The sequence below is a fragment of the Dromiciops gliroides genome, chromosome 1 (genome assembly GCF_019393635.1).
Source record: "Dromiciops gliroides isolate mDroGli1 chromosome 1, mDroGli1.pri, whole genome shotgun sequence".
Classification (NCBI taxonomy): domain Eukaryota; kingdom Metazoa; phylum Chordata; class Mammalia; order Microbiotheria; family Microbiotheriidae; genus Dromiciops; species Dromiciops gliroides.
Genome location: NC_057861.1, coordinates 618,569,314 through 618,593,679, shown reverse-complemented (window position 1 = coordinate 618,593,679; position 24,366 = coordinate 618,569,314). Strand labels below are relative to the sequence as shown.

Below are 24,366 nucleotides of genomic sequence, written 5' to 3'. Positions count from 1 at the left end.
ATGAGAGGGTGACATTAGCCAAATCAGAAGGGGGGTGCTATAGGTCTGGAAGACTGTATAATTCCCTATAAGGAAAGAACCCACCTGAGAGAAAAAGAGAATATTCTGATTGGTGTGAGCACACACACACACACACACACACACACACATATACAGTGGACAATATATATGTATTATGCATGTGTGTGTATATATGTATATATGTTTTACAATTTCTGCAGGGTGAAATAAAGGCTGTCCTATAACCAAAATATAGTTAGATTTGTATGGAGCTAAGGACACTTGTACATATCTGTAGAGACCTAAACATGAGCTATATTTTCAGGCTCCCAGGGGAAACACAGGGAAGAGGCAAATAGGCCCAAAATATGTAATTTTCAAAAAGTCCCTTTCCTCTACAATCCATGAAAGCCCAGAATGTGAGGTGCTGGAACATAGGTTATGTTTAGTTGCTGGAAGATAAGTTGGTATAAGTAATGTCCACAATTCTATGGATAATTCCATGTGAGTCTGCAATGTGAGCCATCTTCAACTCTACACTCTTATCTCACTGCCTACCCCCACCCCCAGCTGTAAAATCTTATAGATTATACCTCTACATCTCTCCCATTTCCTTTCTCTCCACTCCTATAATCACCCTCCTGCTTCAGACCCTTACCACCTCTTTTCTGTATTACTCTGTGAGAATTGGAATGACATACCCTGCTGGGAACAACACTGTGAGCTCTGGACTGAAAAGAAACCATGTGACTTTAGTGTCCGGAAGTGACCTTTTCTGGGGTGTCTAAGGTCAGATTGGCATCAGGAAGTGATGTTTGCTGTCCATGGGTCCTATCAATCAGAGCTACCAACCAATTAGCTTGGAGCTGTGTGTGTGTGTGTGTGTGTGTGTGTGTGTGTGTGTGTGGACTGCTCCTTGGTGGAAGGACAGATGCTGGGCTCTCTTAGTTAGATGAAGTTTGCTTTTTTTACCTCTCTCTTCACTAATTTCTGATACACTTTAATAAATACTTAAAAGTCTAAACTCTTGCTTGATGTCTAAAATCTAATGAGTGGTCGCCTTAAATTAGAAGCTTTAGCAAGAGTTTAGACTTTTAAGTATTTATTAAAGTGTATCAGAAATTAGTGAAGAGAGGTAAAAAAAGCAAACTTCATCTAACTAAGAGAGCCCAGCATCTGTCCTCCTGCCAAGCCGAAGTACCGAAACAAAAGGCCTCGCTCCTCCCAGAAGCCTCCTGTGAAACAGGAAACAGGGTTGTACACACACACACACACACACACACACACACACACACACACACACACACACACACAGCTCCAAGCTAATTGGTTGGTAGCTCTGATTGACAGGATCCATGGGCGACAAACATCACTTCCTGACGCTGATCTGACCTTCGAAACCCTAGAAAAAGGTCACTTCTGGGTGCTAAAGTCACATGGTTTCTTTTCTTTTCTTTTCTTTCTTTTTCTTTTTTGGTGAGGCAACTGGGGTTAAGTGACTTGCCCAGGGTCACAGCTAGTAAATGTCAAGTGTCTGAGGTCAGATTTGAACTCAGGTCCTCCTGAATCCAGGTCTGGTGCTCTATCCACTGCGCCACCTAGCAGCCCCTATCCTTACGTTTTGTATTTATTTAGCATAAAGGTTGTTTCCAGCAGTAGAATATAAGCTTCTTAAGGGCAGGGGCACCCCTAGTGTTGGTATTTAATAAATGCTGAAATAATGTGACCTAAAGGGCAAGGCTGATTTGAAATACCATTTCATCCCTGATGTTACTGTTACAGTCAAGACAATAAAACCCTAAGACTTGGGGGCCTAGAAACAGTACTTAATTTAGGGGTAGCTAAGTGGTACAGTGGATAGAGTATTGGGCCTGAAGTCAGGAAGACTCATCTTCTTAAGTTCAAATCTAGCCTCTGACACTTATTAACTGTGACCCTGAGGAAGTCACTTAATCCTATTTGTTTCAGTATCCTCATCTGTAAAATGAGCTGAAGTAGGAAATGGCAAATCACTTCAGTATCTTTGTCAAAAATACCCTAAATGGGGGGCAACTAGGTGGCACAGTGGATAAATCACCGGTCCTGGATTCAGGAGGACCTGAGTTCAAATCTGGCCTCTGACACTTGACACTTACTAGCTGTGTGACCCTGGGCAAGTCACTTAACCCTCATTGCCCTGCTCAAAAAACAAACAAACAAAAAAGAATACCCTAAACGGGGTCAAGAGTTGGATGGGACTGAAAACGACTGAAAACAACAGGATTAGCCAAGGTTCTAATTGCAGCTCTACCACTAATTCTGTAGCAATGCATGTGGCTTGGTCCTCGATTTCCTCACCTGTAAATTAGAAGGGTCCAATCAAACAAATGATCCCTACGACTTCTCCCAGCACAGATATTCTGATTACAAACTTCTCGGGACTACTAGGCCAGCCTAGTCTGAGACAAGCAATATTAGAAGGTTACATGCTACGGGTAAATTGGATCCTCCTTTTTGTTTTCATCAATAATTCGGATATGAAGTTTTATTACTACGGGGATAATATAAAGGTTTTCGTTTACGTACGTATTTAGGTTTTACAAAGTGTTGTTTGGTCGTGTATGCATTTTAGATGAGAAACCAGAGGCTCGGTAACACTACTTCGTCCTCCCGATTTCTAAAACAAAGAGGCTTGGGATAGGGAGCGAAAAAATATCAGGTCGATCCCCAAGCATCGCACTCGGCGGTCTCCAGACAGCCTCACGATATTCAACAATGGATCCTTTCGATTATCGATTGACTTCCCCTGAAGCGGTGGCCTGGTGTTTAGTGGGAGGAGCGTAAGCCGGCCCGGAAGTACCTGTGAAGGTCTAGCTCAAGGGAGCTCTTACATTCCGCGTAAGACCCGTCCCTACCCGATTCCCTCTTCTGCTGGCCCGCGCCCCGCGTCCTTCATTATTGCCCAGGCTTGCTCCATATCTACGCCCTTCCCTCGCTGCATTCGCTGTGTTCGGGTGCTCTGGGAGGAAGAAGACGCTAACCTGCCCACGCATGTGCAGTGGGCGATCCGCGGTCAAATTCTTTGTAAGCTCTTCTCCAGTCGGATTCCTAGCCCGCGCGGAAGCCCCGGAATAGCTGCTTATTGGTCGGCGATCCTTTGGCGCATGCTCCGTGACGGAACGTTCCCCTCCCTCCCTTCCACGCTGACCCCATAATCACTCGCGCGCTTGATGTCTACCTGCATCGCTCGAGTGATGAAGGCTGGTCTCCGGTACCTCAGAGTCCCCCAGCGCGTCAGCCCCTCCGACGGCCCCGTAACTGCTTTCATTTGCCCCTCTCCAGGCCTCCCCCCCGACCCTGACGGAGCCTTGACTGAAAGCCCCGCTCATTTTCTGACGTAATTCAGTTCCGCAAACTTTCTCAAGCGCCTCCTCCGAGCCAGGTACGGGGCGCGCTAGCCAGGGACCGGGGATGGCGAGAGTGTCGGACGCAGAGACAGACTGCCCGGGCCTTCTGAGTCCAGTGGAGAAGGGAAGGGCCTTCTTCCGAGGCGAGGAGCTAGCTAGGGTCCCCGAGCGTGGAGGGAAGGAGAGAGGCCGAGCGGAAGGGGGGCCCGGCGAGGGTCGAGACTGCAGCTGCCCGGAGGAGGTGGTACCTTAGCTAGCCCTCAAGGGAGGGACTTAAACCTTGGGGAGAGGGGCCGGAGAGATGGTGGTGGAAAGAGAGAGCTGCCCGTCCCGGGCCTGAGGGGCCGCCACAGGACAGCACTGAGAGCTACAGGTGGAAATAGATTTAAAAACAAATGCTTGCCCCCAGACTGGGAGGTAATGGACTGATAAGCAGAATGAGACGCTTCTTTGGACGTGGCCGATGTGGATATTTGTTTTGCTTCACTTTCCTTTGTTACAAGGGTTTTGTTTTTCTCCTTTTTTTTCCCCGGGGCAAGTTGGGTGGTAGAGAAAATAAATGCTTCATAATTTTTTTTTAAATCCCTACTTTTTAATTAAAAAAAAAAAAGAGCAAGCAGCGTACATAATAGAGATCTGAATTTTCACTTTTAGTGTTTATACTATGTATATGGAAATGCTCTTTTATTTGGCATTTAAGTTCAGAATAGAAATTATTTTAACAAAAAACTTTTAACAAACGCAGAAACTGGTGGATGAGAACTGGATAAGAGAATAAACTTGTTTAGCTGGAATATAATTAAGGGGTAAAGAGGGGTTTTGGGTTTTATTTTTGTTTGTTTGTTTGTTTTGATGGGGCAATGAGGGTTAAGTGACTTGCCCAGGGTCACACAGCTAGTAAGTGTCAAGTGTCTGAGGCCGGACGGATTTGAACTCAGGTCCTCCTGAATCCAGGGCTTTATCCACTGCACCACCTAGCTGCTCCCACTATTCTTGCTTTCTTAATGGTTCCCACGACTTTACTGATTTCCTTTTTCTATAAACTTTCAAATTGAACTATCCAAAAGCAGCCGATGTAGGTTTGGGGCACTTGGGGCTAAAGAAGTGTAGAGAGCAAGTCAGAAATGACATGAGTACCAGTGGTACCATTTTTGTTGTCTGCTCATTGAAAACAAATATTTGCTGAATATTATTGGAGACCGTTATGAAGTGCTCCATTTACATAGAATTGCCCATTTCAACAAAATCCTCCAAGGTTCACATTTTCCTTGAATGAGCCACTTTGTTGTTTTTTTAATTGTATTTTAGTTTATTTTTTTCCAGTTACATGTAAAGATAGTTTTCACCATCCATTTTTGTAAGATTTTGAGTTCCACATTTCTCTGTCCCCCCTCCCAAAGCCAGAAAGCAGTCTGACATAGGTTATATGTTAGTCATATTAAATGTATTTCCACATTAGTCATGTTGTGAGAGAAGAATCAGAACAAAAGGGGGAAAAAAAACACAAAAAAGAAACAAACAAAAAAACAAAAGTGAAAATGATATGCTTCAGTCTGCATTCAAATTCCATAGTTTGTTTTTTTTTTCCTTGAATGTGGAGAGCATTTTTTAACATGAATCATTTGGAATTGTCTTGGATCATCGTATTGCTAAGAAGAGCTAAGTCTGTCACAGTTGATCATCGCACAATGTTGTTACGGTGTACAATGTTTTCTTAGTTCTGCTGAATGAGCCACTTTCCAGGATGAAAATTAGTTATTTTGCTTTGCAAAAGGCCATGGAAAGGGGCAGCTAGATGGTGCAGTGGATAGAGCACCGGCCCTGGACTCAGGAGTACCTGAGTTCAAATCTGACCTCAGACACTTAACATTTACTAGCTGTGTGACCCTGGGCAAGTCATTTAACCCCAATTGCCCAGCAAAAAAAAAAAAAAAAGGCCATAGAAAATATATGCAGCTCTAAATACTATGTACCTAGGGGAGCTTATAACGTGGTGGGGGTTTTTTGGTTGTTTTATGCAGATATGGGTAAAAGAGGTCTTGAAGTTGTTGATTGGGCTTTGCAGGGAGACACTTGAACTTCCTGAGCCTCAGTTCCATGATTTATCAAATGAATCTCTGAAAAAGATTACCTACGTAGTAGGGCTGTTGGGAGGATTAAATGAGAAAAAATATTTTAAAGTGTTTTATAAACCTGAATACTATATGCATGCCAGCCTTTTTAAGGCTTTCTTTTTTTTTAAAGTGTAGTAGAATCACATTAGAAAATCACAATTTTAGGGGGTAGCTAGGTGGTGTAGTGGATAAAGAACCGGCCCTGGATTCAGGAGGACCTGAGTTCAAATCTAGCCTCAGATACTTGCCGCTTACTAGCTGTGTGACCCTGGACAGGTCACTTAATGCTCATTTGCCCCCCCCCCCCCCCAGAAAAAGGAAGAAAGAAAATCACAATTTTAAGCTCTTAATCCTATAAAACTAAGCATACACACACACACACACACCCCTCCCTCCCCAAAAAAAACCTGACCCAAGAGTAAAAAATAAGGATAGGGCCTTTGATATAATTGGTGTTCAGAACTCCCAGAAGGAGAAAATTCCCTTTGACCAATGCAGGCTGGCATCTCCAATACTTTAAATTTGAGATAGTTGTCTGGGGCCCAGATTCTTAAACTGTGGGTCTCAACCCTATGTGGAATCATGTAACTAAATGAGGGGGTAAAGAAAAATTTGGCAGCAGTAAAAAGTTATGTACATCTATTTTATATACCCATGTACCCAATGTTGAGTAAAAATTTCTCAGGCAAAAGGGGATCTTGAATGGAAAAAGTTTAAGAAGCCCTGGTCTGGAGCACCAGATTATGTGATTAGCCTAGGGTTACACAGCCATTGTTTGTCAGGCGGAACTTGACCATGTCCTGACTCCTACATCACCATTCTATCCTATATGCCACATTGACTCTCAAAAATAAAGTCAAATGTCAATCAAGAAATATTAAGTACCCACTATGTGCCAGGTGCTGGGAGAATAAGCTATCCTGTGGGGATACAAAAAAAGGCAAAAAACAATCCCTGCCTTTAAGGAGTTTACAATCTTATGGAGGAGACAGCATGCAACCAAATATAGACAAAGCAAGCTATATACAGAATAAATCGGAAATAGTTAACAGAGGTTAGGCACTAGGATTTAGAGGGGTTGGAAAAGGCTTTGTGTAAAAGATGGAATTTTAGTTGGAATTTAAAAGAAGCTAGAGAGATTATTAGGCAAAGAATTGGGAAAGGAGAGCATTCCAGGCATGGGGCTAGAGAAAATTCTCATGCTGCAGAGATTGAGTCCAGTTGAATGCACTTGATGAGAGAAGGTGTAAGAAGACTGAAAAGGTAGGAGGAGGGGGCTAGGTTATGAAGAATTTTGAGTGACACCCAACATTTTATATTTGATCTTGGAGATGACAGGGAATCACTGGAGTTTGTTGAGTAGGAATGTGACAAGGTTGGACCTGTGCCTTAGGAAAATCACTTAAGTGGCTGAGTAGAGGATGGATTAGAGTGGAGAGAGACTTTAGAGCCACCAGCAGTCTCTTGAAATAATCCAGGAGTGAAGCAATGAGGATCTTCACTAGAGTGTGGCAGTATCAGGAGAGAAGGGAGAAGGTTTGAAAGATGTTGCAAAGGTGAAATCAACAGGCCTTCGAAACAGATTGGATATGGGGGAGTGAGATGAGTCCAGGATTTCTCCTAGGTTGTGAGCCTAAGGAACTTGGAGAATAGTGTTCCTCTCTACAGTACTATGGAAGGTCGGGGTAGTGGGTTTAGGGGGAAAGATAATGAATTCTGTTTTGGACTTGTTGAGTGTAAGGTGTCTGCAGGACACCAGTTCAAGATGTCTGAAAGGCAGTCGGAAAGCTGCAGGATTGGAAATTATTAGAGAGGTTGGGGCAGGATAGGTAGATTTGAGAATCATCAAACTTAAACATGGTAATTAAATTCATGGGAGCTGATGAGATCACCAAGTGAAGTATAGAGGGAAAAGCACCCAGGACAGAAATTCTTGCAGATAGTATCTTCCTATATACGCCAATATTTCCAGATTCTATATTTTTTTGCTGATTGATGTAAAACTGTACATTTGTATCAAACCCAGAAAACAAAGTGTACTTTGAAATTCCAGTTCAGACAGCAGTAGAACCAGATTTTTTCCAGAGCTTTTGTCTATTGTCTATGAAATATGGTGTTAACATGACTTACAAACTGAAAAGGTTATTTTGAAAACTACTATTGAATATGGTTATGATAGAGTACCTGTGAAAGTAAAAGCTTTTTCTTTTTAGACAAATTCTTCATAAAGATTGAATAATAACAGTGCTGTATAGAAATCATAAATGTTAAAACATAGCTTATATCTATTTTCTGCCCTTTATTCTTGTAATGGAATGAAGGCTTTCATGTAAAGAATAATTTATGACAGAACAAAAAACTAAATCTTTAGAAATACAATGTATTAGGTCACAGAGGACCTCCAACATAAAATGGTTTTATATGTAACTAGGTTGTTTGAGTCAGAGCATTTTTCTATTGAAACAATGTTATAAAGAGTTGTTTGGGTCCCCAGACTAACCTACAAAAACCTATTAGAAGATTTTTTTAAAGTAGGGAAATCACATGATTCAATAAAGTTGGTTTTAGACATTATTTTGCATGCTTGTCCCTTGTATTATTTATATTATTCTATCTTTTCCATTTCCACAACTCTAAGAAGTCTCTCCTGGGTGGGAAACCAGTGTTTTATACCTCTTTGTATTTCAGATGCTTAACATAGTACTGCATATATAGTAGGCAGTTGCTTGAAGTAGATTTAACTGAACTATGAGTGGTAAAAGACAGAAAAGGTGGGAAAAGGGGTCTTGGTTCCAGGGCTAAACATCTTTAGTTGTTTTAATTGATCCTCATATAACATGCTCTCTAGTGTCTTTCCCACAATGTGGCACCCAGAACCAGATATACTATTGCATTTGTGGTGTGACCAGGGCAAAGCTTCTTCCTTGTGTTTACCTCTTTTGCTCTTTTTATTTATTCTCTCTCTCTCTCTCTCTCACCATGTTCTATTTGTCCTATAATATTTTTTTCCAATTTCTACTGCTAACCCAGAGCATTATCATTACAGATTAGTTGTCTCAAGACATTTGAAAGGATTAGGGGCACAGGACCCTAGTCAATGTGAAAAACTGCAAATGACTCTAGGGTCCCACCCCAAACCTTTATTTAAAAAAATAATAATAATTCTGATCATCTTTAACGCCAAAAACAAGTAAAACAAAACACTGCACTCATAAAAAAGTCCAGTTTCTATATGAGAGAGATTAGTATCTTGCACACTATGCAGAATCTTCACAGTCACAGTTAGCTGCAGTAACTGCTTCATGGACTTCCTTCTCCATTGAAAAGCACAAAATACCGTGATCTTTGCAGGAGAAAATCACGTGACTAAATCTGAATGGCAGAGAGAAAGGAGGTGTTTCCAAAGAGAATTCATGGAAACTTTTAACAAAATGTAACTATAATAAATTTATGTATGAATACTTTTGGTAGAAAATGATAAAAATAGATGAATAATATATAGACTTTATGCATTATGTGTCGTCTGCAGTTCTATGCAGTGTACTCCAAATCTCCCAAAATTACCATTTAATTATCAATGGCCAGCCTGTGAATAATCAAAACTGCTAATGTGAAACCCTGAAATGTTGAGAGATGACTGTATTTTATTAACCTCTTAACATCTGGCCTCTAGTCTCTTACCTTTTTGCTTGCTGTTTTCCGGTAAGGCTAGCTTGCTCATGCTATGTTGTTTGCCCATGTTGTCTCACACGTATGGCATTTTTCTTCTCTTTCCTGCTTGTGACGGAAACTTGGGCCACAGCATTGAAAATGATCAGCCCTCATCATCAAAACATAATTCAGAGCACTGAGTTACTGAACCTAGTTTCATGGATTATATTCTCATGTTGGCCTTCTACTTTTGATCTGCTTCCCAGTCAGCACACAGTCAAATTTATAGCCTATCCAGGTGTCTTGAAAATGTGAGCCAGATGTCAAACGGAGAATGTGTATCAGCACAAATCTATCTAATGAAAAAATAAAATATCTGCCTCACTGAGTCAGTTACAAAGATAGTGATATTGTAGAGGATATTCTTAAGTTGCACTATATGGTTTCCTAGATCCCTTTCTGTGACGAATAAAACTAAATGTGTTTGCTTTATTTCTGTCCCAAGTTTGGGGAAAATTAGCTGGTGTTTCTACTTATGAATTAGAAGCTTTAGCACCAGTTTTGGGCATTAAGCATTTATTAAAGCATAGCAACTATTAGTAAAGACACTTGGCTCAGTAAGTTAAGAAAAGGCCTATCCAGCCTAGAGCTCAGCCTGGCTTGCTTCTTCCTTCAAGTCCCTCTCCAGGAGCCCATCAGAGAGCCTAACTCAGAGTGGAAGCTTCCTCTGGGTCCAGAGGAGAGGCGACCCCTCCACACTGCTCAAAGCTAATTGGCTAGCATCATTCAAGTCTATTGATTTACTGGACTTGAGGGTGGTCCATGAGGAGTACTTGCTGAGGGTCAGAGTTCAGAGAACACACCCCCTGGGGGCCAGGCCTTCAGGTAGATGTGGTCATGTGTTTCTTATTGTGAATATTTAATTACAATCAGCCAACATTTATTGGGCTCCTACTTAATAATAATCGAGCACTGTGCTAGATATTATTTAGAATACAAGGAGGTTTAAGATATAGTACCTACCTCCAAGGAACGTACTAGGTAAGGAGACCAAACACGACATCAAATGCTACAGTAGATCAGAGAAAGGAGAGACTGCTGAGTTGCTCCAGGAATAAGAGATCTGTGATTTAACCTGATTCTTGAAGAATGGTTAGGAGTGGAGAAGAAAGGCATTTCTGTGGCAGGGGATGGAGAATAAAGCAATAACATGTTGGTGAGAATTCTCACGACTCTTAAAGACTAGAATGGCTGAGAGAATTTGTAGGTAAATAATATAAAAAATACCTTTAGTGCTTTAAGGCTTACAAAAAGATTTTCTTAGCAGATTGTGGGAAGTTCTTCATATTCATCATCTCACCGATTCACCAGCCCTCTAGGGGTAAGCCCTACAATATCATTCCAGTTTTCTTAAAGAGAACTTGAGACTCAGAGAAATCACCTGGTAAGTGTCAAGTGAGATTCAAGTGTAGGCTTCTTGTGGTAAGCCACAAAGTCTGGTTCTGGACACTGCACCACACCACCTCAATAATGTTGGCATATGTATAGTTTTTTCATGTTTACTAAGCACTTTATTTTAGAATCTCACTTAGTCCTTTACATGAGTTTTCAGATATTTCTTAGATCCATTTTATGTCTGAAGAAACTGTGTCTCAGGGAGTTCAAGTGACTTGCCCATTGTCATGCAACAACTTTTAAATGGGATTTGAACATCAATTTCTCCAGCATAGCACCTTTTCTGCTATATCACTGTACCAATCCAGCATATGGTTGAATTCTTATATCCCTGAATTCATTTCATGCAGTTGACCACCCACCATACTTATAAATATGAGTTCTAGGTGATTATAAAAGATTTTTCATTCCTTATTATATAACGTTCATCCTCCTGTTGTCTTTCCTTTAGCTTTTCATTCCTTGTGTTTTTGTTTTGTTGTTTTTCTCTTACATTTACCTAGTGTTTTTTCATGTAAGTGTCTTTTCAGTAATCTCACAGTAGTCATTAACTTTGGGGGCTAGGAGAGGCTTTCTGTTCCACAGCTCTTAACTATTTATAACCTTGAAGCATGTATGTGAGAAGCGGTGTTACACAGTGGATAGATAATTGACTATGGAGTCAGTTCAAGTTCTGCTTCTGATACAGACTAGCTGTGTGACCACTAGCAAGTCATTTTGCCTTTGCCTCTTAATGCTCATGCTAGCTTTATAAAACTGAAAGTCATAGATGATCTATCAATGAAAGGCATTTCTCCACAAAAATGGACTCAAAGGTATGGATCCCCACAAAATTAGGTAATTCAAACTCAGCTTGGGTTGTAGATTAAGTTGAGGCAAATGAACTTTGAATTGAGGATTTAGTAGTAAGATCTTTTCCTATCTTTGGAGGATGCCATGATTATTTAGAGATCTGTAATCTGTGAGTATGTCATTAGAACAAGATTGATTGATCATTTTTAGCTTGTGTTCCATTTTGGCAAGGTAAAAGGCTACATAGAGACCCCTCTACTACTGGACCTGCCATCACCCAGGGATTTTAAACAGTTATTGTGACTTATGGTAGTACCCTGGGCGAGTCCTCAGTAAGAAGAAAACATTTTCACATAACTCAGAATCAGAGGAATTCCATTTCCCCTATGGGTGCCACTATTTCCCTCAGGGGCCTGTATTACACAAGGGACTTATAAAACTACCTTGGGTGGGGCTTAGGAAGGGGGAAGAACTCTAGGCAAAAGACAGCCCCTGACCCCGAGGAGTTCACAACCTAATGAATATCACATCACCTGAAAAAGAACTCCCTCTACAGCATATCTGAGAAATGATTGTCCAGTCTTTGAAGATCTTCAGTGAGGGGAAGCCTATTTTTTCCTTAATAAGACCATTTTACTTTAGGATACCTCTAATGGGAATTTTTTCATTAGATGATGTAAAAGTCTCAGTTTTTATCTGAAACTTCCACCCTTCTGCCTTCTGCAACCTAGCAGAAAAAATTCTAATCCCTTTTCATATGACAGCCCTTATGATATTGAAGATAGCTCTCATGGCCCTCCTAAGTATTCTCTAGGCTCTGCATTCTCAGTACTTTCAATTATTCCTAATGGATTGAACTAGAAGCTCCTTGCCATTTTGGTTACCCTCCTTTGGATGCTATCTATCTTACTAATGTCCATAAAATGTAGCACCTACAACTAATTATGATACTCCAGATGTGATCTGACCAGGACAGAATCCAGAGTCTATAAATTCCTCATTCTCATATTCCATAGTTGGCCCAATAGAGTATTTCACATACCATCTAGGCATCCACCATGGCCTACCCACCTAGGCATCTTGACTTATGTTCTCCTCTTTACCAGACTGGGGCATCCAGAGATCTGTCCCCCATTAATGACTACTCTTTGAGTATTGACATTCAACCAATTCAGAATCCACGTAATTGTATTGGATAGTGCACATCTCTCTGTCTTTTCCACAAAATAACATGAGACTATCATATGCTTTACTAAAACCTAAATAAACACTTTGTGGCCAAGGTGGCTACCTGAATGGAAGCAGGAAGATCAGCTGCACCAAAAACTCAGGCAAGCATGCCATTGTGACCAGAAAAATGTCTAGCCTGAAGTGCTATATATTCAGAAGCAGCAGTGAGGAAGAGTTCTTATAAGAAAACTCTAGGGTAGTCAGAAACCTACAGAAGTGGACCTCAGAAGTCAGACCAAGATCTGTCAAGTCAGACATCCCAAGATTCCCAGGTTTCCAGCACTCTTGTCTTGAGACACCACCAAGAGCTTTGAAGAGCCAGAATTTTGTACCTCAGTGGTGCTAAAGGCACTAAACCCAGCATGTTGAAGTCGGGGTGACTAAGGGCAAGACCAAGCAGAGCCAACCACCCCAGAAATTTGGCCCCGGCACAAAGCTCCAGTTCAAGAATTATGGCTAGAGAGATTAGTAAACTGAAGAAAACTCACCACTGTTTTAAAAAATGTATCGTATCCAAAATAGAGAATAACAATAAGTACAAAGAGATTCAAAGGGGAAAAACTGGATTGTCCACATGGACTACATGAATACCTAGAATAGATGGAGCACGAGATTCAAAATAAAGTTTCAGAGGAAAGAATTAGGAGGATAAATAGTTTAAAATAAAACATGGTAAACTTTACCCAAATAATGGACTCCTTCAATATTAGACTAGACTGAACAGAAATTATTGATTTCACAAAATAGGAAAAAAAATGAAACAAAATAAAAAATCTTAAAAATGGAAGAATTATTTGATTCCCTGAAAACCATGATTTATTTTAAAAGGCCTAGACATTATATTTCAAGAAATCATAAATGGGAATTGTTCAGATATAACAGAACCTGAGGGCAAAGTAAAGATAGCAAGAATCTGCCAATCACCTCCTGAAAAAAACAAAACAAAACAGGGGTAGCTAGGTGGTACAGTGGATAGAGCACCGGCCCTGGAGTCAGGAGGACCTGAGTTCAAATCTGACCTCAGACACTTAATACTTACTAGCTGTGTGACCCCGGGCAAGTCACTTAACCCCAATCGCCTCACCAAAAACAATAACAACAACAAAAAAAAGAAAAGAAAAGAAAAAGTCCCAGAACATAGCAAAAATCCAGAGCTGCTACATTCAAAAAATAAAGGCATCTAGAAGGAAACAGTTCAAGTACCAAGAAACAGCAATTATGATCATACAAGACATACAAGATCATGATGCCTTCCCTAAACAAAAGGAGATTTGAGAATAAAGTGACATACAGAAGGCAAATTATAAAGACCAAGAATAACTCACCTGCAAAGCTGAGAGTCATCTGAGATGGGGAAGAAATAGATCTTTAGGGGCAGCTAGGTGGCATAGTGGATGGAACACCGGCCCTGGAGTCAGGAGGACCTGAGTTCAAATCTAGCCTCAGACACTTAACGCTAGCTGTGTGACCCTGGGCAAGTCACTTAACCCCAATTGCCTCACCAAAAAAAAAAAAAAAGAAAGAAAGAAATAGATCTTTAATGGAATAGATAGGACTTACCCAGCTTTTTTTGATGAAAAGAACAGAGCTGAATAGGAACTTTGAATTACAACATAAGAGCTAAGCAAAACCTAAAGTTTGAGCATTTGGAAGATGCTGTTTGATGATGTGGTGTTGGCATTTTCACAGAGAGAAAAAAAACACATCTCTTCAGAACCTTAATATCTTTGAGGGGTATTGAGGGAATTAAATGTTCATCCTTCCCTCAAAGAGGACCAATGACATCACAGGACAGTATCTTGACTTTCAAATGAATTGGATTTAAGTGAGGGAGAATTCTACAGAGTTCCTAGCCTCACTCTCTTCCAGAGTCATCAAAAGTCTAGTGGCAAGACAAAAATCAAGACTACTTGTGATGACCTAGGATGCAGTGAATGACCATGTTTGACAAAGCTCTAATGAGTTAAATAAGAAAAAACAGTGGACTTGGGGGTAGGGTGAGTAAGGGACATTAATTCTATCCTGACAGTTTTAAGAGGGGGAAAAAGGAAGGTAAAAGGAATACATTAATGTAGACAAAAGGAAGAAGGAGGTGCAACTTGCTATTTCTTATAATTGGAATTTGTGAGAAGAGTATACAAACATGTAGAAAGGGGTAGTGGGACCAGGCATCAGATGAATCTTTGTCTGAAATGAATAGAGGAGGGTTGGATACACATATATTTTGATATGGAAATATGTCAAACTCCACAGGGAAACAAATGGGGATATAGGGAGGGGGGAGGTTGAGAGTATAATATTAAGGAAGTAATAGTCACAAACAAACTTACTCTGAAGTTATCAAAAGGGAAAAAGAAGGAAAGAACTGGAATGTAAAGGGGTGGTAGTGCCCACCAGTTGGAATGGCTGAACAATTGTGGCATATGAATACAATGGACTATTGTAGCATAAGAAATGATAAAAATGAATGTAGAAAATCTTGGAAAGTATGAAGTTATTCAAAGAGTACAATCATGACATAGGTCTGGGGTAACTCTCCTTGAGAAGCTAAACTAAAGGATGGACACACCAGAGGTCAGGACTAGCATTCCAAAAGAAAATTCTGCCTGACTTTCAGGAATCTTTCCCCACCCCACACCCAAAGGGAACTTTCCATAGTGAGGTGGTCAGCCCATCTATCCTCCCACCATCCGTCCTCTATAAATGTTTTGGCCTCTCTCCCAGTCTATGTCAGAGAATTGTGTCTCTAAGCCATTTTCTCCCCTTAAGGTGATGACTTTGACTTCACTCTTGGTCACTTTCTGTAGCGCAAAATGAGTCCAATTGGTTTGTTGTTGTTTTTTGCCAGTTTCCAAGTTCCAAGGTCAAATTTAGTTCAGTTGTTCAGAATGCCTCAGAAAATTCTCTCTGCCCCACAGGAGGATCCAAATGCAGTTTGTACATCTAACCAAGCTTTTTGCTGAGCTGCCCGTAGCCATTAGCATGCAGAAAGTTGATAAATATTTCAATAAAAAATACTGACACGTTTGTCTTTTTTTGTTGTTGTTGTAGCACTCAAGATGGATTTTTTAGTTCTTTTCCTGGTTTACTTGGTCTGTGTTCTGACTAGTGTTTTACTACTCTGCGTATATTCCAAAAGGACCCATACCTTTTCAGGAGAAATCCTGACAGATGGATCACAGGTAATAGATCAAACATAGACATTATGGGGAGAACTATATTTTCTAATGAGTTCATTAAATAGTTATTCCTGATCTCACCAGTTTTTTTTCCTATGGCTATTGAGAATCTATTTCTATAATTTCATACATGTCAATATATAGAATATATGTATTTCTATAAAGTTAATTATAGATTGAAATACTACTTAACAAAACTTGTTTTTCCATTACTTTAATATAATTGAATATCTTCCTCTAAAAAAAAATTAGTTGGGGCAGTTAGATGGCACAGTGGATAGAGCACCAGCCCTGGAGTCAGGAGTACCTGAGTTCAAATCCGGCCTCAGACACTTAACACTTACTAGCTGTGTGACCCTGGGCAAGTCACTTAACCCCAATTGCCTCACTAAAAAAAAAAATTAGTTTCGGGGCAGCTAGGTGGCACAGTGGATAGAGCAACGGCCCTAGAGTCAGGAGTACCTGAGTTCAAATCCGGCCTCAGACACTTAACACACACTTACTAGCTGTGTGACTCTGAGCAAGTCACTTAACCCCAGTTGCCTCACTAAAAACAAAAAACAAACAAACAAACAAAAAAATTAGTCTCACAGACTTAAGGAAGTAGTATTTAGACAGTGACTCCTTTGGCTCTGTCTTTAGCCAGTTTTCCCAGTTGTCCTCTAACATTGTTCCTCAGAATAAGTCTTTAACAGTCAAATAAGATATATATACAGTTAAACCCATGAACAGTATGAGAGGGTTAGGACAAAGAGTAAACGCCAAGAGGTTCTCTCCATCTTCTCAAGCAGTGGGGAAAAAAATTGAACTTGCTGCCAACAGAAACTCATTCTGTTGCCTAAGCTAACATGCAGGTTAGATTATAAATTTATTTATGAATACTGTACCTTTAACTCTTGGAGAAAATCCCATTCTATGAAACCTCCTATGTTAGGGAAAGGACATATTTATAACTCCTGACTTAATTGAGTAACTTGTAAATGGGCATATAGTATATCATTGTTTAATTGAGAAATAAAACCTAGGTCTCTCTGTTCTCTATTTCATTCTAGTCGCTTGAACCAAATCTCCAAAAATAAAAAATGAGTAGAATTGGGCAAATCTGGTAGGGTCTTAGTGTTCACCAAGACTGCAGAGCAGAAAGACTTTTAATTTAATTTAGGGGTCATGTTTAAAACAGGGAGGAAGCAGTTTTGGAACAAGTACTGTACCTTTTATCAGAGATAATGTCAACCAATCACTAATAGGACATGCATTGTGAGCTGTTTACAGATAATGTCACATCTTTGCACATGTTAAGAATTCTACACTAGCAAAATGGAGACTTCTTAGGCTTGTGCTTTTCTCTTTTTTTTTTAATGCCATGATGCATTTCACTTCACAATAGCTGTGCAAAAACCAGTATTCTACTGTAAGTTTACCAAACATACCTCTTCTACACAGTTCAGTTTTCTTATTTAATTTCATTTGTGATGGTAGGTTTGTATTTGGTCCTCCCTGCACAATTATGATCTTAATTCTATTAGCCTCCTCAGTTATGTTTATCTTTTAAGAACCACATATTATTTTTGTTCATCTTTTTTTATGAAAAGCTTCCTTGCTCTTTTCTATTCCAAGCTATGTCTCCTTTTGTCTTTCTAAAAGCATCTCTATTTTTACCTACATGTGCTTGCCACTTTGGGGCCATAGCTTTCCCTAACTGCTCTTCCATATTCAATTTATTGGTCCCTGTCAGTTGATCCTTCCAAAATTTGATTCTAGTAATGTGGACTCATCCAAGCAACAACTCATTACAGAAGAGAACAAAAAACAAATAAGCAAACTAGTAAACAAAACTAAAACAAAAACAAAGATAAAAGAAATTAAGTCCTTCATAAAAGTTATTTAAGGGGCAGCTAGATGGTGCAGTGGATAGAGCACTGGCCTTGGAGTCAGGAGTACCTGAGTTCAAATCCGGCCTCAGACACTTAACACTTACTAGCTGTGTGACCCTGGGCAAGTCACTTAACCCCAATTGCCTCACTAAAAAAAAAAAAAAAGTTATTTAAGCTGCAACTCATTTGGGACTTGAGTTACTAAGAGTAGGTACAGTATACAAACACTCAACAATTCTTCAGATACTTAACTAATTGTCAAATGAATGATAGAAATAAATTTCTTAATTTAGCTGAGTAGAAATAAAACATCTTGGCAGGAATTTATATTGCTGTAGGTCTTATTGCTGGTTTCCTATGACTCTCTCCTATATTGGGGGAAATAGCACAACCAGAAGTGCATTCTTCCTATGCACTGGTGGAAAACAAATATTCTACTACTAAGTTATCCATAACTTCTCCCAGCTAGTGATATCTGATGCTGCCATTTTTTTAAGGTGTTGTATGTTAGGTCCTGGTTATAGAGGCAGCTTGGTAGGCATAGTGGATAGAGCACCATGCTTGAAGTAAGAAGACTTGAGTTCAAATCTGGCCTCAGACTAGCTGGGTGACCCTGGGCAAGTACCTTAACCTCTTGTCCTAGTTTCCTCAACTGTAAAATGGGAATAATAATAATAATAGCATTTGTCTCTTAGAGTTGTTATGAGAATCAGATGAGATAATTGTAAAGCAGTTAGCACAGTGCCTGGCAAAATAGTAGTTAATAAATGCTTGTTCCCTTCTCTTTCTCCTTTTAGATTATTATAAGCCCCATCATCTGGGTAGTTCATTTGGTATGGGCATGGTGCTGATGACTTAGACAGACTGGTTAGTTTTACGTGAATAAGAACTGTTTTGTTTGCAAACTATACCCTTATTCCTTAATAGAGTGAGTAAAAAGAACCTTGATGTGCCTCCATTTTCAGTAGACGGAGATGAGGGCAGGTAACCAAATCTGTCATTCTCATAATTTCCTTTCTCTGGAGAGCCTTACATGATTGTGGAGTTGTCATATTCTCTGTAAGCAGAGGCAACATGGTATAATGGAAATTATTTTGAATTCAGACAGAGGAAACTGGGTTTGAATTCTTCCTCTGCAAACTGACTAGCTGTGGGACCCTGGGCAAGTCACTTGACCTCTGTGGGCCTCACTTTTCCTACTTCCCCCACATTTCTCATATACATCCTCTTCTCTCTACTCATACAGCCAAAACTCTCCTTCAGGCTCTCAATCACCTCTCATGCACATAGCTTCCTAACTGATCTCTCTGCCTCAAGCCTCATTTCTCTCCAACCACCCTCTGCTCAGTAGCCAAACATACTTTTCTATATTATAGGTCTGAACATTTTGGTCTCCCACTCAAGAATCATCTGTAACTCCTCTAGGACAAAATGTGAGCTATTCAGTTTTAAATATTTAAATTTTTAAAACTTCAGTTTTTCTCTAGCCTGTCTGGAGAGGTAATCTAGACATAATACACCTTTCTCCCTTTCATACATTTCAGGTTTCAACCAAACTAGGCTACATGCTACATTCCTTAAACTTGATTTTCTATGTCCTGCCTTTCTATCTTTGCACAAACCATTCTACATGCCCCCAACCCACTACTCTCCCCTGCTTCTTAGAATCCCTAACTTTCTTCAGGGCTCAACTGAGGTGCTACTTCCTACAAGAAGCTTCTCCAGATCCCCTAGCTGTATCACAAACTCTTCCGTTCTCTTTGCTTTAATCATAATGGTGGTATGGAAGAACACTGGAGGGATCCAGATGTTTTCAGGCTCCCAAACATTGAACCAGAGAACTATGGTGGACCAGTACACCACTGGTTTCCTTAATCCAACTACCTTTCAGTTTTGCAAAGAAGCTAGTGTTTCACTCACCTTTTTTAACTTAAATAACTGTTGTGAAGTTCATTGTGTTAATGGTTTATAAGCGTTCTGTCTTTTTTCTCTTACCTAACTTAAATTTTCATTGTGTTGGACTTTCTTATGACCTTTTAGGAGACCAGACATTTTCTGTGTGTGCTTCTTTCAGACCTTCTCCCTTGCTTCTGATTTCTCTACTTCTCTGTAGTAGTTTTTAATTGGTGTTAAATTGGTTTTGGGGAGGGCTCGGGCCTGCCACAGAGCTGGGGTTGGGGAGGGAGTCCTGAGAAGAGGTGAGGCAGGATGAGGCTATAGGTGACTGTGGCCCTGCTGTCCCAGTGCTGTGCAGCAGAGCAGGCAAGAGGGAGATTCCAGTTAGTGTGTCTGCCCTGTTCACTCCTGTCCAGCTGCTGAGGCTGCTCAGTCAAATACTACTTCTTCAGCAAAACAAAAGAAAAACAATTGACCCACAGAGATTCCTGAATTGCATCAGCATGATTTTGTAACAAGCAGCACCCTGACTCTTCACCTTTGTAAAGGAATTTGTTTCTCCAAAATGCTATAAAAGCAGAAACTCATTGCTACAAAAGGAGTTCAAAGTGGTATACTTTACTCCAAGCTGTAAATCAGAAAATCTGCCAATGAAAAGCTCTCTTGTCTAAAAATTTCATTCATTTGGTAATGCTAAATCCTGGGGTTCCTTTTAGAGACTTTGTTGTGTTGTAGACAATGCTGGACTTGGAAATTAGAAAGATCTGGTTCCAAATTCTACTTCCCAAATATACTAACTGTGTGACTGGGCAAATCGCCTAAGAAAACTGAGGCATAGAGAGGTTATTTGTGAAATGAGGATAGACTGGGTTGCTACACAGATTAAATGAGATAATACATAAAATGCTGCACAAACCTTGTGCTATTTGGGCACCATTTATTATTGTCCTTTTCTTTGTATTTCAGGTATTTTCACGTCTTATGCCAGGATGGCTACAAAGAGCCATACAAAGGGTATTTCATCACCTCTTCCATACACGGTATTTACTAAATGGAATTTTACTTATACTTTTCCTGGATTCATTTATTAGTTATTTTCTGTTTGCGTTGGGAAATTTATTTATAGATTTGTGACTTTTTTATCAAGGACATTTTCAGAGTCGACAACCAATTTATTTTATGTTTTTTGATGAGCCAAGAGCTCATCAACAATTCAGTACAATTCAACAGATTTATTTATTAAATGTCGATAATCTGCTAGGCACTCTAATAGAGGCTGGAGATACAGATATAAAAATAAAACAGTCCCTGCCCTCAAGGAGCTTACATTCTACTGAGGGGATACAATATGTACACAAATAAGTATCACACAAGGAAAATTGAAGTGCGAAAGAGTATTAACCACTGGAAGGGACCAGGGAACATTTTTCACAGAATAGTTGGCACATAAGTTGAGCTGTGAAGGAAGATAAAGTTTCTTGAGTAGAGGATTTTCAAGCATATCTGTTTAAAAGACCAGGATTGAGTAGGAACCTTGAGATAGAAATACAAGAATCAAGAGAAACTAGAAAGGTAAATTAATTTGAACAAATAGAAGGGGCTATATGATGATGTAATGCTAGTATTTCAATAGAGGAAGGAGAAACAAGTGTCCCTTCATAGCCTTAATGGGAGTGCTAACAGATAAGAAAAACGGATGAGCTGGGGATGGGAGGGAAGAAAAGGGAGAGGTTAGTTCCGTTCCAAAGGCTTTAAGGACAGAAGAATGGAGGGTAGAAAGAATACAGTAGAGTAGAAAGGAGGAAGAATGGGGTAGAACTTAGTATACTCATAATTGGGGTCTGTGAAAAGATCATACAAGCATTGGAGAAGGTGTGGGGTGGGGAATGGGTATCAGATGAATCTCACTCTTATCTGAAAAGAACAAAAGAGGGTTGAACAAATACACAGACAGGTATAGAAATTCATCAGACTCCACAGGGTAAAAAGCAGGCATAGAGTAGAAGTGAAAAGGTAGGATATTAGTGAGTAGCAAATAGTCACAAACAAAACAAACTTCCTGAGCCTGAAGAAGGTAATTTAGAAGGGAAAAAAAAATGAAGAAAGAAAAGAACTGGAATCTGAAGGGATATGTTAGATTATCTGTTGGGTAATAGAGCAATGTCAGAACAAATTGTGGTATATGAATGTAGTGGAGTATTATTGTACCATGAAAAACAACAAGAGAGGTGATTTCAGAAAATACTGGGTAGTATACACTGAAAAGAGCAAAGTAAACAGAATTAGAAAATTTCATACAACACTATATACATTATAAAGAAAAACAAGTTTGAAACACTTAGCTCTAATCAATGCAGTGACCAACTATGATAAAATATGTTACCTACTCCCTAACAGAGAGATGATGCACACAGGATGCAAAGACATAAATTTTGGATGTGACCATGGTGATGTAGATTCATTTTGCTTTAATATGCTTATTTGTTACAAGGTGTTTTTGTTTTTATTTTTGTTTTTCCTTTTCTTGCTCATGGTTTTGAGTTGGGGAGGTTAGCAATAGTGATGTCTAAAAAAAGACACAGAAGAGAATGGAAGGAGATTCAGAATGAAGCTTAGACAAGCAGTACAATTTAGAATATAAGAATTTATATATTGTAAAAAGCAAACAGTTTGAAATGGAGTCAGGGTGTTATACGGAAATCTACTTTTGTGTTCTGCTGTATGTATATGCTGTATTTTTGGTGTTTAAGTTCACAATTACATAAAGATGCACATATATACATAAATATTTAAATGGAAAGGCTTGAAACAGGTGAGTAGAAGGTTATTGCAGTAGTCCAGATGAGAGATTATGAGAGCCTTAGCTAGGGTGATGGCATTATGAATGGAGGGAAGGGGGAAAGTTTGAGATAAATTGTGGAAGGAGAATTGATAAAATGACAACTGATTAGATCTAGAGGGTGAAGGAAGAGTCACTGATGACTCTGAGTTTACAAACGTGGGTTATCAGGAGGATAGTGGTGCCCTCAACTAAAATAGGGATGGTTAGAGGGATAGGTTTAATGAAAAGATAATGAATTGTATTTTGGACATGTTGAGTCTGAGATACCCAGCATAGTAGATAGGGAGGTTAGTCTTGGAACCAAAAAGTGCTTGGTTCAGGTTCAGCCTCAGACATATGCTACTTTGTCACCCTAGGCAAGTCAGTTAACCTCTTAGTGCCCGAGGCAGCTCTCTAAAACTATAAGTTGCAGAAAAGGTTGCCAGCCTACATTGGTAGAAGGAGTTCAGAAGAAAGCAGATTCAGTTGAGTGAGATTGAAGCCAAATTGCAAAGGACTGAGAAACAAGTAAGGTGGGAGAAGTAGAAGTAATGAGTATAACATTAATACCTAGCATCTGTATAGCACTTTAAGATTTGGAAAGCACTTGACATGTTTGGTTTGGTTTGTTTTGTTTTTTGTGGGGCAATAAGGTTTAAGTGACTTGCCCAGAGTCATACAGCTAGTTAGTGTTAAGTGTCTGAGACTGGATTTGAACTCAGGTACTTCTGAATCCAGGGCTGGTGCTTTATCCACCGTGCCACCTAGATGCCCTTTGACATGCTATCTTATTTGATCTTCACAATAATCCTGTGAGGTTGGTGCTCTTATTATCTCCATTTCACAGGTGAGGAAACTAAGACAAAGCAAAGATTAAGAGACTTACCTAGGATCACACAGCTACTAAGTGTTTGAGGGAAGATTCAGACTCAGATTTTACTGACTCCCAAGTCCAAGACTTTATCCACTCAACCACCGAGTGGTTGCTGATTCAACATTTCCTAGGAGTTTGGCTGTGACAGGGAGGAGAGATGGAGGACATTAATTCACGGAGATGGTAAGAAATAAGGACTTTTTAAGGATAGCAAAGACTTGGTCGTTTTTGTAGGCATTAGGAAAGGAACTAGTAGATAGGGAGAGATTGAAGGTTTTGTAGGGTTGGAGAGAGAGGGGGATGATTTATGGGGTGAATCTGCTGGAAAGGGAAAAGAGTGGGATTGTGGTCACATAGAGAGGGTGAGAAGAAGGGCCTTTACCATAATAAAGGAAAAGAGAATGGGAGATGGTGTTAATTGGCTTTGAGGTGGGGAGCTCATAGCAAATAGCTTCTATTTTCTCACTGAAATATTGATCAAGGTCCTTTCCTAAGGTGTGAGTGGAGGAGGTGGTATCATAAGCTTGAGGGGAAAGAAGACACTGTTTAGAACAGCTGCTTCAGGGAATGTGATAAAGATTACCATACAGTAGTGGGGGTCCCACTGAGATTAGAAATTTGTAGTGGGCCCAGGCAGCACAGTTTTGTGGCTTCCTTTAGCTCTGTTCAGAAGAGGTTGGGTCCAGCTTGAGAAGGGAGCAAAGTGAGTTCAGAATAGGGATTATAGCTTGGGAGAGTACTTTAGGATAGAAGTCCTGGAGGTCATGGTGACATAGAAGTCATTGTGGTGACATGGTGAGGATATAGAATAGGTTTAGGAGGAGTAAAGTATAGGGAGAAATGGTGTGATAAGAGTTTTGGTCAGATAAAGGAATTTCATAATTATTGATGATGAAGTTGACTTGTAGGGATTGGGAGGCCAGAGTGTTTCAGGGGACATCACCATATCTACAAATACAAAATAGATAGAAGTTAGCTTTAGAGAGAAGATACTACAGCTAGGGCAACCAAAAAAAGGATTATAGAGGACATAATAGAAAGGTAGAGAAAAGGAGAAAAAGGATTAAGCTAAGCATGGGAGCATGGAGAGAGGT

The 24,366-nt window shown here is 39.8% G+C and overlaps 1 protein-coding gene across 3 annotated transcripts in view; it reads left to right on the top strand.

The window, feature by feature from the left end:
* The first annotated feature begins 2,833 nt into the window (after positions 1-2,833).
* ZDHHC4 (zinc finger DHHC-type palmitoyltransferase 4) overlaps positions 2,834-24,366 on the top strand; it is a 36,486-nt gene continuing 14,953 nt past the window's right edge. Inside the window, exons 1-3 of one of the 3 annotated variants that reach the window (XM_043979216.1) lie at positions 2,834-2,877; positions 15,680-15,810; positions 20,544-20,617. In XM_043979216.1, coding sequence (XP_043835151.1) covers positions 15,688-15,810; positions 20,544-20,617 — 197 coding nt within the window. In that variant the 5' untranslated portion in view covers positions 2,834-2,877; positions 15,680-15,687. Of the gene's footprint in view, positions 3,422-15,679; positions 15,811-20,543; positions 20,618-24,366 lie in introns of all 3 variants that reach the window. The other 2 variants (XM_043979215.1, XM_043979217.1) reach the window with 2 other exon arrangements.